The following is a 13,918-nucleotide window of genomic DNA, read 5'->3' as shown; positions in this document are numbered from 1 at the left end:
GCTGTCCGTGCCATCATCATCAGGGCAGCAACGTCTTCTGCGGCTGGATGACTGCGTCATCATGTATAACGTATTATAAGAGTAAGAATATACGGATCATAAGCAAAGATTGATTTTAGTCTGATGAACTTACATTTTAGATGGAGCTGGGGAAGCGTGGGTGTGGTTTCTTGAAGTTGTTGGAGGGGTTCAGGAGTGCTGCACAGTTACACAAAATTAATCATGGCGTAAAAAAAACTACTCAGGAACAATATACACTCAAACTGTTACCAAATATATACCCAAACTGTAACCCAATATACACCCAAACTATAAACAAATATTCACCCAATACTATTTCTTACGTTTCTGTAGTTCCTTCAATCTATAGCAGAGGGGTTGGTTCAAAATCTGACTCAGGTGTTTCTTGAAGTTCCGGCACAGTGGTTGTTTGGGACGCCGGCACAAAAACTTGAATCGGGACTCTAAACAAGAAGAAAAATGAAAGGTTAACAACGCCTTTGAAAATAATAAGGTAATAAGGTTGAAATAATCTTGAAAAACTCACATTACAAGCGCATCCGACGGTGTCTGTTCCCTCACAACCATCATATTCGAATCAGCCGGCTCACTGGCTGACTGTTGAACCGGACTCAACCTAAAATACACCCAAAGAAAGTCAAAAAATACACCCAAACAATTCAAAAAGAAGACAGGCTTTGTTTTTTGAGAACTTATATACTTGCAGTTTTTGCTTTTTTTTCCTGCCTTTTTTTTCTTGAATAAAATAATAAAGGGCTTTTTTTTCTAAAAAAATATATACAGAATTAGAAGTAGAAGGTAATAGAAGAACAAAAGTAACGGTTATTTGAAAGAGAAATTACATGCTCTCTGACGGCTGGTTTACACTACTCTGTTCTATGCGTCCTTGAGAGGAAGGATCATCACTTCCCAAGTTCACAGCCGGTATTCTAAACAGATTTCATGTTATTCAGACAAAATAAGAGACAGGTATAAAATACACCCAAATGAATGCACAAGATACAACCAACTGAATGGACAATATACACCCAACACAACAAACGAAATATCCCAACTTAATAAACAACATACACCCAACTTGATCAACAAAATACACCCAAATGGTTCCACAAAATACACCCAAATCATGATAACAAGATTTTATTAAATAAAGCTTCTTACATTTCAGAGGAGACATAGCGACCTTCTGTCGATCGCAGGTCAGCTTCGTTCTCCCTGCGAAACAAGAAACAATTATTAGCAAAGAAAACACACCAAAGTCTGAAATAGACAGCCCAGCAAGATATACCCCTCTGCAGCAAATTTATCAACATTTTCCCTTAGCAATTCATCTAGTTCTTCACTTGATATTTCATATCTCTCACTACATTCATAAAAGAAGATGTTAACAAAAATAATTACGATGATAGACGGTAATATAGCTTACGAGGTACTGTATCCATCAAAGTATTGATCTTCTTCAGGAGATGAATCCTCTACAACAACCTTTTTCTTTTTTGATTGTGTTCTGGGTGGAAAAAAAAAGTATGAATCAGAAATAAAAAATTAATTTTATCACAGAATATTTATCCAAAGAAGTGCTTACTTTTTTGTGTTGTTTTTGTCTTTTTCTTTTTCTTTTCCTTCTCCACCGGTATTGATTCTTCGCTTCTATAAGTTAATAAGAGACACTTCAATTAATACACGAAATCTTTATAATCAAGCCAAAAGAAAGGAGTAATAATTTCAGAACATTACTCATCACTTGATTCAGATTCAGATTCTGAATCAGAATCTGACTCCTCTTGACTCTTCTTTCTTTTTCTGGAGTCTAATCTAGAAGGCAAACAATCATTATTTAGAACATACTAAAGATATAAAATACACCCGAATGAATGCACAAGATACACCCAACTGAATGGACAATATACACCCAACGCAGCAAAAGAAACACACCCAACTTAATAAACTACATAGACCCAACTTGATCAACAAAATACACCCAAATGGTTCCACTAAATACACCTAACTCCAAAAAGAAATTACACCCAAGTATGGTACTTACTTTTTCCCCTTTTTGCTGGGGTGTTTCCTTGGTGAATCCTCTGAGTCTTCTTGAGTCTCAGACTCAGAGGTAGAACTGTCACTGTCAGTAGTTGTTTCTGTCTCCGAAGACGATGTTGAACTCACCTTCCTTTTTTGTTTTTTTTATTTCTTGTTTTTTTCCTTTTTTTTCTATTTTTTTCATTTTTTCTCTTGTCTCCGCCATCTTTACAATCCCCTAAAACATTAGGCCATCTTTACAATCCCCTGAAACATTAGATATTTTAGTTAGCAACATTCAGATAAATAAAATACACCCAACATATTATGTTTACTTACCAAAATTTCCTCTGTTTCTGCACTCATTCTTTCCACCAACTGCTCCTTACTCCAGTTGGCAATCCAGGGTTTTGGTGGTCTTTCAGCCCTCTTCTTGCCTTTGTTTTTTGAAAGATGAAAGTAAATTATCATCAGGACAAAGAGGCAGCCATCAATTGCCTTCTTCTTTTTTTCCTTATAGTCTGTGATGCCCTTGACGATGAAGGTCAAAACATGCCCCGCCCAGTTTCGCTCCGTGATGCCGTCCATCTCAAAAATTGGGGCCAGGTGCACATGCGAGATTTTGTTTATCGTCGTTGGCAAAAGGAACGCCATCTGTATATAGAGGATGAAAATCCTCTTGAACATTAGGTGTTCCTCTTTGTTACCAACGCCGATATCCATCATCTCATCAGTAAGACTTTTGAGGGTCTTACCCTGGAATCTTCTAAATATTATTTTGTCATCCTCAAAAAGTTTCTTATACTCGACTTTCAGAGGAAATAGATCTCCTACAAAAAGGAAAACAACAAAGTATCAAAGTTGGTTCAAATACACCCAAGCATCAACTTAAATACACCCAAGCATCAACTTAATATACACCTATAATTTTTAGCTAGTTACCTGTTGCATTGATGCCAAGCGCATGACCTATCTTTCTTGGTGTTATTTTGAAAGAACCATATCCTGTTTCCAGTCTGTTCTCCCCAAATTTGAAGTTGTTTGCCAGCTCCCTTAACAGTTGGTGATGCACCCTTAGTGGTGGGATGTGCATCAACCCACCGAATCTGAGATCCCTCACAATCGCCTTCTTCTCCTCAGTCATGTTTCTGAATTTATCACTTAGGAGATGTGTGGAACACTTAAGGTCTTTTGTTTGGTTTCTTGCTGCCATTTTCTCTGAAATGAAAAATACACCCAAAGATATCAGTAAGATACACCCATATATATGAGTCAGATACACCCATTAATAACAGTAAGATACACCCATATATATGAGTCAGATACACCCAAAGATATCAATAAGATACACCCATATATATGAGTTAGATACACCCATATATATGAGTCAGATACACCCATTGATAACAGTGAGATACACCCATAGATATGATTCAGATACATCCATATATATCAGTCAGGTATCACTCAAACATGCTTCAATATATAAGGTGAAGCAACATTACAAGGTCAAGCAATATACACCCCCAATCTACGGAATATACCCCCAAAAATCAGTTACCAGAAGATCTAGAACAACAAGAATAAGAGTAAAACCTAGAACAACAACGTAGAAGAACAGTGTAACAAAGAAGCAAGAATAACAGTAAATCCTAGAACAACAGCGTAGAAGAAAAGTAAAACCTAGTTCGTAATCTGGAAAATATATAGGAATCGTAATGTAACGTACCTTGAGTATTGTTGCTTTGTTTTCTCTGGAGATTCTTTATGGAGAGTTTGATGGTGTGTTGATGGAGGTTTCGAAGGTTAGCGACGAGTTGTATATTTTGATTTTCGAATTTTGCTCGAAAATGGAAGGGTTGCGTTTTCTTCGAATTGCTTTGAGAAGTGGAAGAAGTGGAAGAGTCTACCATTACTCGAAGCGTACGTAACCGTTTGAATGGGAGCGCGTGAATGGTATATATATATATATATATGTATGTGTGTGTGTTTTCAAGATATATTCAAAATAACAAATAACAAATATAACATTTTTAAAACACATCCAAAATTCATTTGTTATTCACATAAATTTTACATGAAAATGTTTAAAAATATAAACACTTTTACAATTAAATAAATAACATAAACACATCTAAATTAAGTATTGATACATCTAAATTACATTAATATTATGGTTTCAGATCAAATAGAATAGAATAAAAAAGAAAATCAATACAAATACATAAAAAAAAATTACAAAGACATCCAACATACATTATGTATAGATTAAAAAGATGGAACCTTATATTAAGCAGAAAAAAAAAGAGATGAGAGACCAAGAACTTTAATAACACAGAAAATTTAAAGAAGGTAACAAATATCAAATAAAATAAAATAATGCAAACAATTATAAATTAAAAGATAAAACCTTTTATTAAATAGAAAAAAAAATAGGAGATCAAGAATTCTAATAACATAGAGAATTTAAATGAGGTAACAAATTTTAAATTAAATAAAGTAATGCAAAAGAAAATTATCAATACAAACACATTTAAAATTATGCATGATAGAATCTTTTACAAAATCGAAAAAAATAAAGGAATGAAAAATAAAAAACTCTACTAATTTAGAAAGAAAAAGTTTAGAGAGCTAACTACAACATAAGCTAATTCAAACTAATTCCTTTTATTTCTAGTTTTAAAATTTAAAAAATTAAGATATTGAATTTTTTTTATAACAAATCTATTTTTTAACTAATTGGCTCTAATTGACTACACTCCTAGTTGATTTTCTAACGGAATTAATTCAAAAAATGTGAAAGAAATGACGCTTTGCGAAACAGGAAGTGGAAAAGAGGAAGAATCGTGCTAATGAGAAACTAATGCGGCAAAGATGAGAATCGCGACGGAGAAGTGTGCGCTGCGGAGGAGGAGTGTGCGCGAAGAGGAGCATGACGAGGAAAGACGCTGCAAAGATCTTACGGGACTAAAATTTATTTTGGGATATTTAAGAGTTTGTTTTAGGATGTATTAGTGTTTAGGAAGTTTAAAATTGATTTAAAAATTTAAAATTAAATTTTTAGATTTTAGTTTTACCTAAATTATTTTTTAAATTTATATTTTAAATTAAAAATATCTTGGATGCATCATACATGATAATGGAGAGATTGAACAGGATGTAAATCATAGGATTTAAGTAGGTTGGTCAAAATGGCAGAGTGCATCTGGTTTTATATGCAACAAAAAAATGCCTTTAAAACTTAAAGGTAAATTCTATCGCACCGCTATAAGACTGGCTATGCTTTATGGTACGGTGTGTTGGGCGGCCAAAGGGGAGCACGAACACAAGTTGAGTGTGGCAGAGATGAAGATGTTGAGATGGATGAGTGGTCATACGCGATTGGATAAAATAAGGAACTAAGATATAAGGGAGAGAGTTGGAGTAGCACCTATTGTGGAAAAGATGGTTGAATCTCATTTCAGGTGGTTTAGACATGTGAGAAGAAGACCGATAGAACACTCAGTCAGGAGGGTGGATGAGATAAAAGATGGATAAGGGACGAAAGGCAGAGGAAGACCTAAGAAGACCATCTATGAGATGGTCAAAACGAGATCTACATGTAAACGGTCTCTCTGTAGACATATACATGATAGCACAATGACATTGTTTGATTCATGTAGCCGACCCCACCTAGTGGGACAGGACTTTGTTGTTGTTGTTGTATATTTTAAATTAAAAATATTAAATTTGTTTAGGTGTATTTATTTTATTTTTTAAAAATTAATGTAATAAAAAACTGGTTAACGGAATAGTTGAAAGGGTACCAAGTTGAGTTTATTTTTTTTCTACCATTTTTTAAGCTTACAATGAGTCAATGAGATTTTACTAAAATTAAGATTCATACATAAATCGCCAATCCTATAATTTATTAATTTACTCATTCAACATTTTAAATATTTGCTATTTGGATTTTGGAGTGAGTTTGTAGGCAATCTGAGGATTTGTATTTTGACAATTCACACCTCCTGGTGGTCTCAAAAGACATCATGCCAATGAAGGACAATCTGGTCAATATATATTGCAACGGCTATTAACATAAACAAAGAGAACTAGCCGTTGCCGCCAATCCGCCACCACCATAACCCAAACACCGCAAAAACCCTAATTCGCATTTCTTCCCCTATTTAAAGATTTCACTTCAATTTTCCTCACCACAATCATTATCATCTCTCCCTCTTTATCCAATCTCTCCGGCGTTCTAAATCTGCTGTGCTTTGACTTCCGCTAATTTCTGATCTTTTCGCTAATAATAATCATCACTTCATTGTTGTTATTAAATTCTGTGATTTTGTGATTTGTTATTAGATTTTGTGAATTCTTTCATCTATTCCATTTTCCGCTTTCTGTTTTTCCCTTTTTTAACTAACAATGGATGCAGGATCCTTGAGTTCTTCTACCACAAAGACACAGTCTCTGAGTTCTAACACAACAACCATGAAAACACATTGTCGCTCCCCTCTCCGGGAGCAGTTTATTCAGAGAAAGAATTCCAAAGAAAATGTAGGAAAATGATTCCAAAAAATCACTCCATTTGCAATTCACTTGTGATACATTGTTTTCAGAAATGAGAATTTATCTGTGTAGAGCAAGTATTTGATCCCCTATCATTTTTGTTTGTTTTGCCTGCAGTTGGACAGGTTCATTCCGAATCGATCGGCCATGGATTTCGATTATGCTCACTACATGTTAACAGAGGGGGCAAAAGGTAAGGAAAATCCAGTTGTAAGTTCCCCCTCTAGAGACGCCTACAGGAAGCAGCTTGCAGAATCCTTGAACATGAACCGGACCCGAATTCTCGCTTTCAAGAACAAGCCACCTGCACCAGTTGACTTGATTCCTCATGAGAGTTGCTCTACTCTTCACCAAGATAAACCGGCAAAGACCCGAAGATACATTCCACAGGTTCACTACTATGATCTTCCTTTGATTATTTGTTGTCTGATTGTATGTGCTGATTTGATTTGATTTGATTTGCTGGATATGTCAGACTTCAGAGAGGACATTGGATGCTCCGGATCTTGTGGATGATTACTACCTCAATTTGCTGGATTGGGGAAGCGCCAATGTTCTTGCAATAGCACTTGGAACCACAGTGTACTTGTGGGATGCAACAAACGGTTCTACTTCAGAGCTTGTTACAGTTGATGATGAAAATGGACCTATCACATCTGTTAGCTGGGCACCGGATGGACGACACATCGCAGTTGGCTTGAACAACTCTGAAGTACAGCTATGGGATTCGGCTTCAAATAAGCAGGTTGGTTTGGTTTATCTATAACCAAGAAATGAATTGAATTTGGTTTATCACTTAATCCTTAGTTTGCTGAAGTTGGTTCTGTTTTGATTCTGCAGTTGAGGACTCTGAGAGGTGGACATAGGCAGAGAGTTGGATCATTGGCATGGAACAATCACATACTCACAACTGGAGGAATGGATGGAAGAATCATCAACAATGATGTTAGGGTCAGATCACACATTGTTGAAACCTACAGAGGGCATGAGCAAGAGGTTTGTGGGTTAAAATGGTCAGCTTCAGGTCAACAATTAGCAAGTGGAGGCAATGATAATCTACTTTACATATGGGACAGAGCCATGGCATCTTCGAATTCGGCGACACAATGGGTTCACCGGCTCAACGATCACACATCGGCGGTTAAAGCCCTTGCTTGGTGCCCTTTCCAAGGGAACTTGCTAGCTTCTGGTGGAGGCAGTGGTGACAGAAGCATTAAGTTTTGGAATACACACACTGGTGCATGCTTGAACTCAGTTGACACTGGGTCTCAGGTATGCTCCCTTTTGTGGAGCAAGAATGAGAGGGAGTTACTAAGTGGTCATGGTTTTTCACAGAATCAGCTAACACTTTGGAAGTACCCTTCAATGGCAAAGATGGCAGAGCTGACTGGACATACATCAAGAGTTCTGTTCATGGCTCAGAGCCCTGATGGTTGCACAGTTGCATCAGCAGCAGCCGATGAGACATTGAGATTTTGGAATGTATTTGGAGCTCCAGAAGTCACAAAACCTGCACCTAAAACCAGACCTGAGCCATTTTCCAATGTGACTCGCATTCGATGAGCAACTTGGATGATATATACATCCATGTATACATACCAATGTATGTAAATTTGTAATTTGTAACATATTGTATTTCAGTGGCAGTGAAATAAAAACGCAACTCTATGCCCGTGGATGTAGTCACGCACACTAGTGACGAACCACGTATATCGCCTTTCTTGTCCATTTTCTTTTTTGAATGTTCATTCCAAACGAGAAGCTAGCCCCCATTCATATCTCGAATATATCAACAACCATATCAATAAATAAAACTTAGCAAAGAAGGAAATTGTGATTCTGTAGGTAAATTTTGACCTTTAGCCACAAAATTTTTCTCTCTTTTTTTTTTCCTTCTTCCGAAGTTCTACTTTAACAATGTTGCAAATTAAGTAATTTGGCCAATTATAATGAACATGAATTAGAAAAGGTTCGGTAAAACAAAAATGAAAAAAACACAAAAAATGAAAGGGAGAATTAATTCAGCATGCCAAGGTCTACTCTTCTTCAGACAACTAAAAGCGAAAACGTTTGTTAATTTCTTAACAAAAAGCATTTAATTTTAAAACTCTTCTTCAGACAAAAAGCGAGAATTAATTCAGCATGCCAAGGTACTGAACTGTGGTTGTGCCGTGGCTATGGCACCCTGGTTAGTGTACCACAAGAGAACGTAACGAGGAGTGCTAGGGCCAGCACTTTTGTTAAATTATGGGTAACACTTAACCATCAAAAAGAAATTGATGAATGATTCTACACCATTAAATGCAATCTCACACCATTAAAAATATCATTAATGGCTAATTGATGACTAAAAATCACAAAATTTGCTGGCTCCCTAGACTTTTTCTAACAGAAGAAATTGCACGAGTAATAATCATTGTGTGTGCTCTTCTTATGTACATTATTTAAGATAGCACCAATCACCAAAAGGAGGATTGCAACAACGAGTGTCACCCTGTTCAAACACATATTTTAACCACATTAAATAACTGACTAACATGAGTATTTAACCAAACTAAAAATGTTAGGTGATAATACTGTTTTCTTACTTTTTGCATTATATTTGAACCAACATTAATCGAGTCTCCCATTTTTCATAGTAAAAATATCGGTCCTTAGTATTTTTCAGAAAGAAAAAAAAACTACGAACTAAAATCAAATAATACCTTCATTGTTGCTAAGAGTGGAATTTTATGTATGCATGCTTTTACAAATACACAAGCAAACAAGATGCACTTGTTAATAATAATAAGAGAAAGTCTAGGGAGCCAGCAACTTTTGTATTTTGTGGCCAGCATTTAACTATTAAAAGAAAGGTGAGTGATCTCTCACCATTGGATAGCCAATTGATGTAATTTCACACCATTAAAAACATGATTGATAGCCAATTAATGATTACAAAATACAAAAATTACTAGCCCCTAGCACTCCTCTAATAATAAAGTTAGGACTGGCTTCTAATTTACATTCACACACATGGCACAGCTCTTGAATTCCTTCTCATGATGTAATCCATCACATGTTTTAGAAAATCAAAACCATAATGACAATATGAAAAATAAGGCATAATCGACAACAGAAGAAGTAAATGGCAGAAGCAGAGCCAAATAAACAACTATGAAGTGATGAAATTAGCATACCATGACAAAATACTGCAGAGAACTACACAGCTCCGCTAGGCATGAGGAGATTTTCTGTAACAACAAGACCAACACCCGTTTGCAGCATTCAATATTATCTGTGCTATCCCAATAAATGCAGTAATCCGAAGGAGCAAACTACCACAACCACAACGTCTTTCTTCTCCATTTCTGGGGATGAGTGGAGTGCTTTGTGTGTGTTATTGTGCGAGGTTTAGTTACTAGTTAGGTATATAAAGAAGAAGGATCGAAAGACGAGGTAAAGGGAGTCAATGGAGTATCTGTACAATATGTATAATGGAGTTTAGATATGTTCGATTTAGTAGGATATTAAATGTTTATTATTCATGTTATCCGAATGGTTATTTTTGATAATACGAGTGTATTATGTTTGAGAAATTAATAAAATTTTATTTTGAATATTTATTTTTTAATTCATACTGGATCAAATAAATAGCTCATTGTATATGTTGTACAAATACTCCATTGATTCCCTAACAAAATTCTTTACAAAATGTTAAACAATGAGAGAGAAGCTTTTTGTTGTTTTGAGGGAACAAGAATGCGAGTTAATAAAATATTTCTATAACTAAATTACTTTTATAACTAAATTCAACTCTTTTTTTTTCCCTTTTCATGTGTTTTTTTTCCTTCTTCTTCAACGAATTTTTTTTAGTATCCAATAAACTATTAAATCAACATAGTTGAACTTATTATTAAAATAAATTATTTATTATATAAAATTATCGTTAATATTAAGATAAGAGTCTAATTTTAATATATTTACATAAATATATAATTATATTTATTTTTTTAAATGATTAATGACACAACTAATATAATTTTTTTATTTTAATAACATAACCTTACGTAAACAGGATGTTACACATCCATGTAACTATGTAATTAAGTTGGTCTAACACCGAAAAAATCCAATACCATTAAATGAAACGTGAAATACACGTGCCCAACACACACGAAATGCTTCTTCTCTTCTCTATCACGCTTCTTCTTCTTCTTTTTCTTCTTCTCCCGCACTTCTTCTTCTTCTTCTTCTTCTTCTTCTCACGCTCGTTTACGCATGGAGTGTCTTCTTCTTCGCCTTTTTCTTCGTGTTCCTCCTTCTCCTCTTTTTCCTCATTTTTTGCGTTCCTTCTTCTTCACGTATTTTCTCTTTATCGTCATTCTTTTGTTGTTGTTGCTGCTTTATTTTTTTTTGTCTTTTCCTCCTTCTCTCTCTCTGGTGAAGAAGCAGTAGAAGGTGAGGAAGAAGAGTTTTGAATAGTGCAGAATGAATCGAACACAGTACTCGTGGTGAACCGAACATAGTACTCATGGTGAACCGAACATAGTACTCATGGTGAAACGAACACAATACAATTGTATAGTATTGAGTGAATGAAACATAATCCATTATATAAAATCAAATTCAAACAGCTTTCTGCAGAATGAACCAAACACAGTACTCGTGGTGAATCGAATACAGTACTCATGGTGAACTGAACACAATACAATTGTATAGTATTGAGTAAACGAAACATAATCCATTATATAAAATCAAGATGGTGAACCAAACAATGCTTCTTTCAAATACAATTGTATAGTACTCATGGTGAACCAAACAATACTTCTTTCAATATATATGTCAATGTTAATGTATATATCTATTCTTAATATCAACGTATGTATAAATTGTTAATATTTATATTTGATTCAAGATGGATTACTCATATGAGATGTTAATTTATATATATGTTGGAACTGTCTGGCTGCTGTTTTATTCCAGGTTCTCAGTGATTGCAATTACTGTATTTACCAATACATTCGAATTCCAAAAGAACATAGTGAACCGAAATTAATACACTAGACGAACCGAAAGGTAGAAACACACTGAATCCCTAAACCCTAAACCCTAAACACTAAAACCAGAACTCTGAACACTGAACCCATAAACCCTAAATCCCTAAAACCTAAACCCTAAACCCTACACCCTAAAACTTAAACCCTAACCCCTAAACCCTGAACCCGAACCCTAAACTCTGAACTCTGAACCTTGAACGCTAAACCCTAAACCCTGAACCCAAACCCTAAACACTGAACTCTGAACCCTGAATGCTAAACCCTCATGGTGAACAGAACATAGTATTCATGGTGAACCGAAATCTTAGTTATGGTGAACCAAAATCTTAATTATGGTGAACCGAATAGACATAATACTATTTATTCTTAAATAAAATTTAAATGCTTATTACTTGCTATTTGAATTTAATCTAATTTATTTTTTATAATAAATTTTAAATATAGAAACGCAGTGAACCCCTAAATACTAAACCCTAAACACTAAAATCAGAACCCTAAACACTGAATCCTGAACCCATAAATCCTAAATCCCTAAATCCCTAAAACCTAAACCCTAAACTCTACACCCTAAAACCTAAATCCTAAACCCTAAATCCTGAACCCAAACCCTGAACTCTGAACTCTGAACCCTGAACGCTAAACCCTAAACCCTAAACCCTAAACCCTGAACTCGAACCCTGAACACTGAACTCTGAACCCTGAATGATAAACCCTCATGGTGAACCGAACATAGTACTCATGGTGAACCGAAATCTTAGTTAGAGTGAACCGAAATCTTAGTTAGAGTGCACCGAAATCTTAATTATGGTGAACCGAATAGACATAATACTATTTATTCTTAGATAAAATTTACATGCTTATTACTTGCTATTTGAATTTAATCTAATTTATTTTTTATAATAAATTTTAAATATTTAAATATTATTTATTTTATATTTTTAAATTAAATATTAATTATGGTGAAACAATTTTATGGTGAACCGAAATCTTAATTACGGTGGAATCAATTATATAGTGCTTAGGGAAGAAAACAGAACATATTGGTCTAATTTTTGTTAGACTCCTTTCTGTGACCGAACCGAAAACATGAACGTGATGAACCACCTATTTAGTACTTACCAAACCGAAAAGTTACTCACATATATTGAGAGTTACTCATAGTTACTGATACTCACAGTTACTCACAGTTACATATTATCAATTCAATTCAGATGTGGATTACCTCAATCCATTCAATTCACTTCAAATAAAATTAGCAATTTCATTCCATTAAATTCGATTCAGAATTCAATAATCTAAACATCATCAAATTGATGCATTTTAGAAGAATCATAAAAAATCGCACTCATTCAACTGATTTGAAGTTGATTCATTCATTGTTTCAATTCAAAAGTGCAGATCAAAGAAGAAAACGAAGAAGAAGATGAACGACGAAGCTAATTGCGTTGAATCAATCCAAATTCATAATGCAGAGAAGAAAAACGCGAAAAAGGATAACAAAAAATTTAATTAGGTTTACATTTTGTGAAAAGGTTTACGTTGAGAAATATTGATATCGCAAAATAAGGATTCGTTATATAGGTTATAAGAGACGCGTGTAAAACAAATAGGGGAGTAGGGCGTAGAGTGAAAGTTGCTTGGATACCATCCATGTAATTTTTACATAGATGTAGTGGTTTTTCCTTAAATATATATATATATATATAAAATTCTCTTACACTTATAATGCATATCAAAATAAAATTCTTTTAATAAATCTAAAAAATAAGACGCTTGAAGTATTTAATACATGGCTCCATCAGTCTCAAAAGCTACCCAAAGGCTAGACCTCAGTCATTTTCCATTGTGACTCGCATTCGATGAAGTGTCCTTTTTTTGGGGGGGCACATGGTTGGAGACTTAGAGTATGTATATTTTGAAGTAGTTTCTCTAATGTGGTAGAACAAAAATACTATTTGATTTTAGCATTTGATCAAATTTACTTTTATTTTTAAGTAACTTGACCAATTATAATGAACACGATCAATTTTTAGTTTATATGGTTAAGATTCTTTCAAAAATATTAAAAGATGACACAATTAAAAATAAGATGCTTAATTTTGAAGTAGAAAAGGTGCGGTAAAAGACAAAAAGGAAATGAAAACCACACAAATACTCGTGTACTTTTTCTTGTTCATCTTTCTATGGATCACTTCTAAGTTCTAATACCAAAAAGTAGAAGATGCACGAAAAATTGTACACAACAGTGGTAACATTACTCCAACACAAACGTTTGTTAATTT

General features: G+C 34.4%; 1 protein-coding gene across 1 annotated transcript; it reads left to right on the top strand.

The window, feature by feature from the left end:
* Positions 1–6,199: 6,199 nt before the first annotated feature.
* LOC107488448 (cell division cycle 20.2, cofactor of APC complex) lies at positions 6,200–8,384 on the top strand. The gene is made up of 4 exons (XM_016109197.3): positions 6,200–6,585; positions 6,715–6,987; positions 7,073–7,342; positions 7,438–8,384. The coding sequence occupies exons 1-4, from the start codon at positions 6,454–6,456 to the stop codon at positions 8,158–8,160; spliced, it is 1,398 nt and encodes a 465-aa protein (XP_015964683.1). The 5' UTR covers positions 6,200–6,453; the 3' UTR covers positions 8,161–8,384.
* Positions 8,385–13,918: the final 5,534 nt, after the last annotated feature.

This window comes from Arachis duranensis, chromosome 5, assembly GCF_000817695.3.
Source record: "Arachis duranensis cultivar V14167 chromosome 5, aradu.V14167.gnm2.J7QH, whole genome shotgun sequence".
NCBI classification, from domain to species: domain Eukaryota; kingdom Viridiplantae; phylum Streptophyta; class Magnoliopsida; order Fabales; family Fabaceae; genus Arachis; species Arachis duranensis.
The sequence above is the reverse complement of the archived record's forward strand: the minus strand, read 5'-3'. Positions and strand labels throughout refer to the sequence as shown.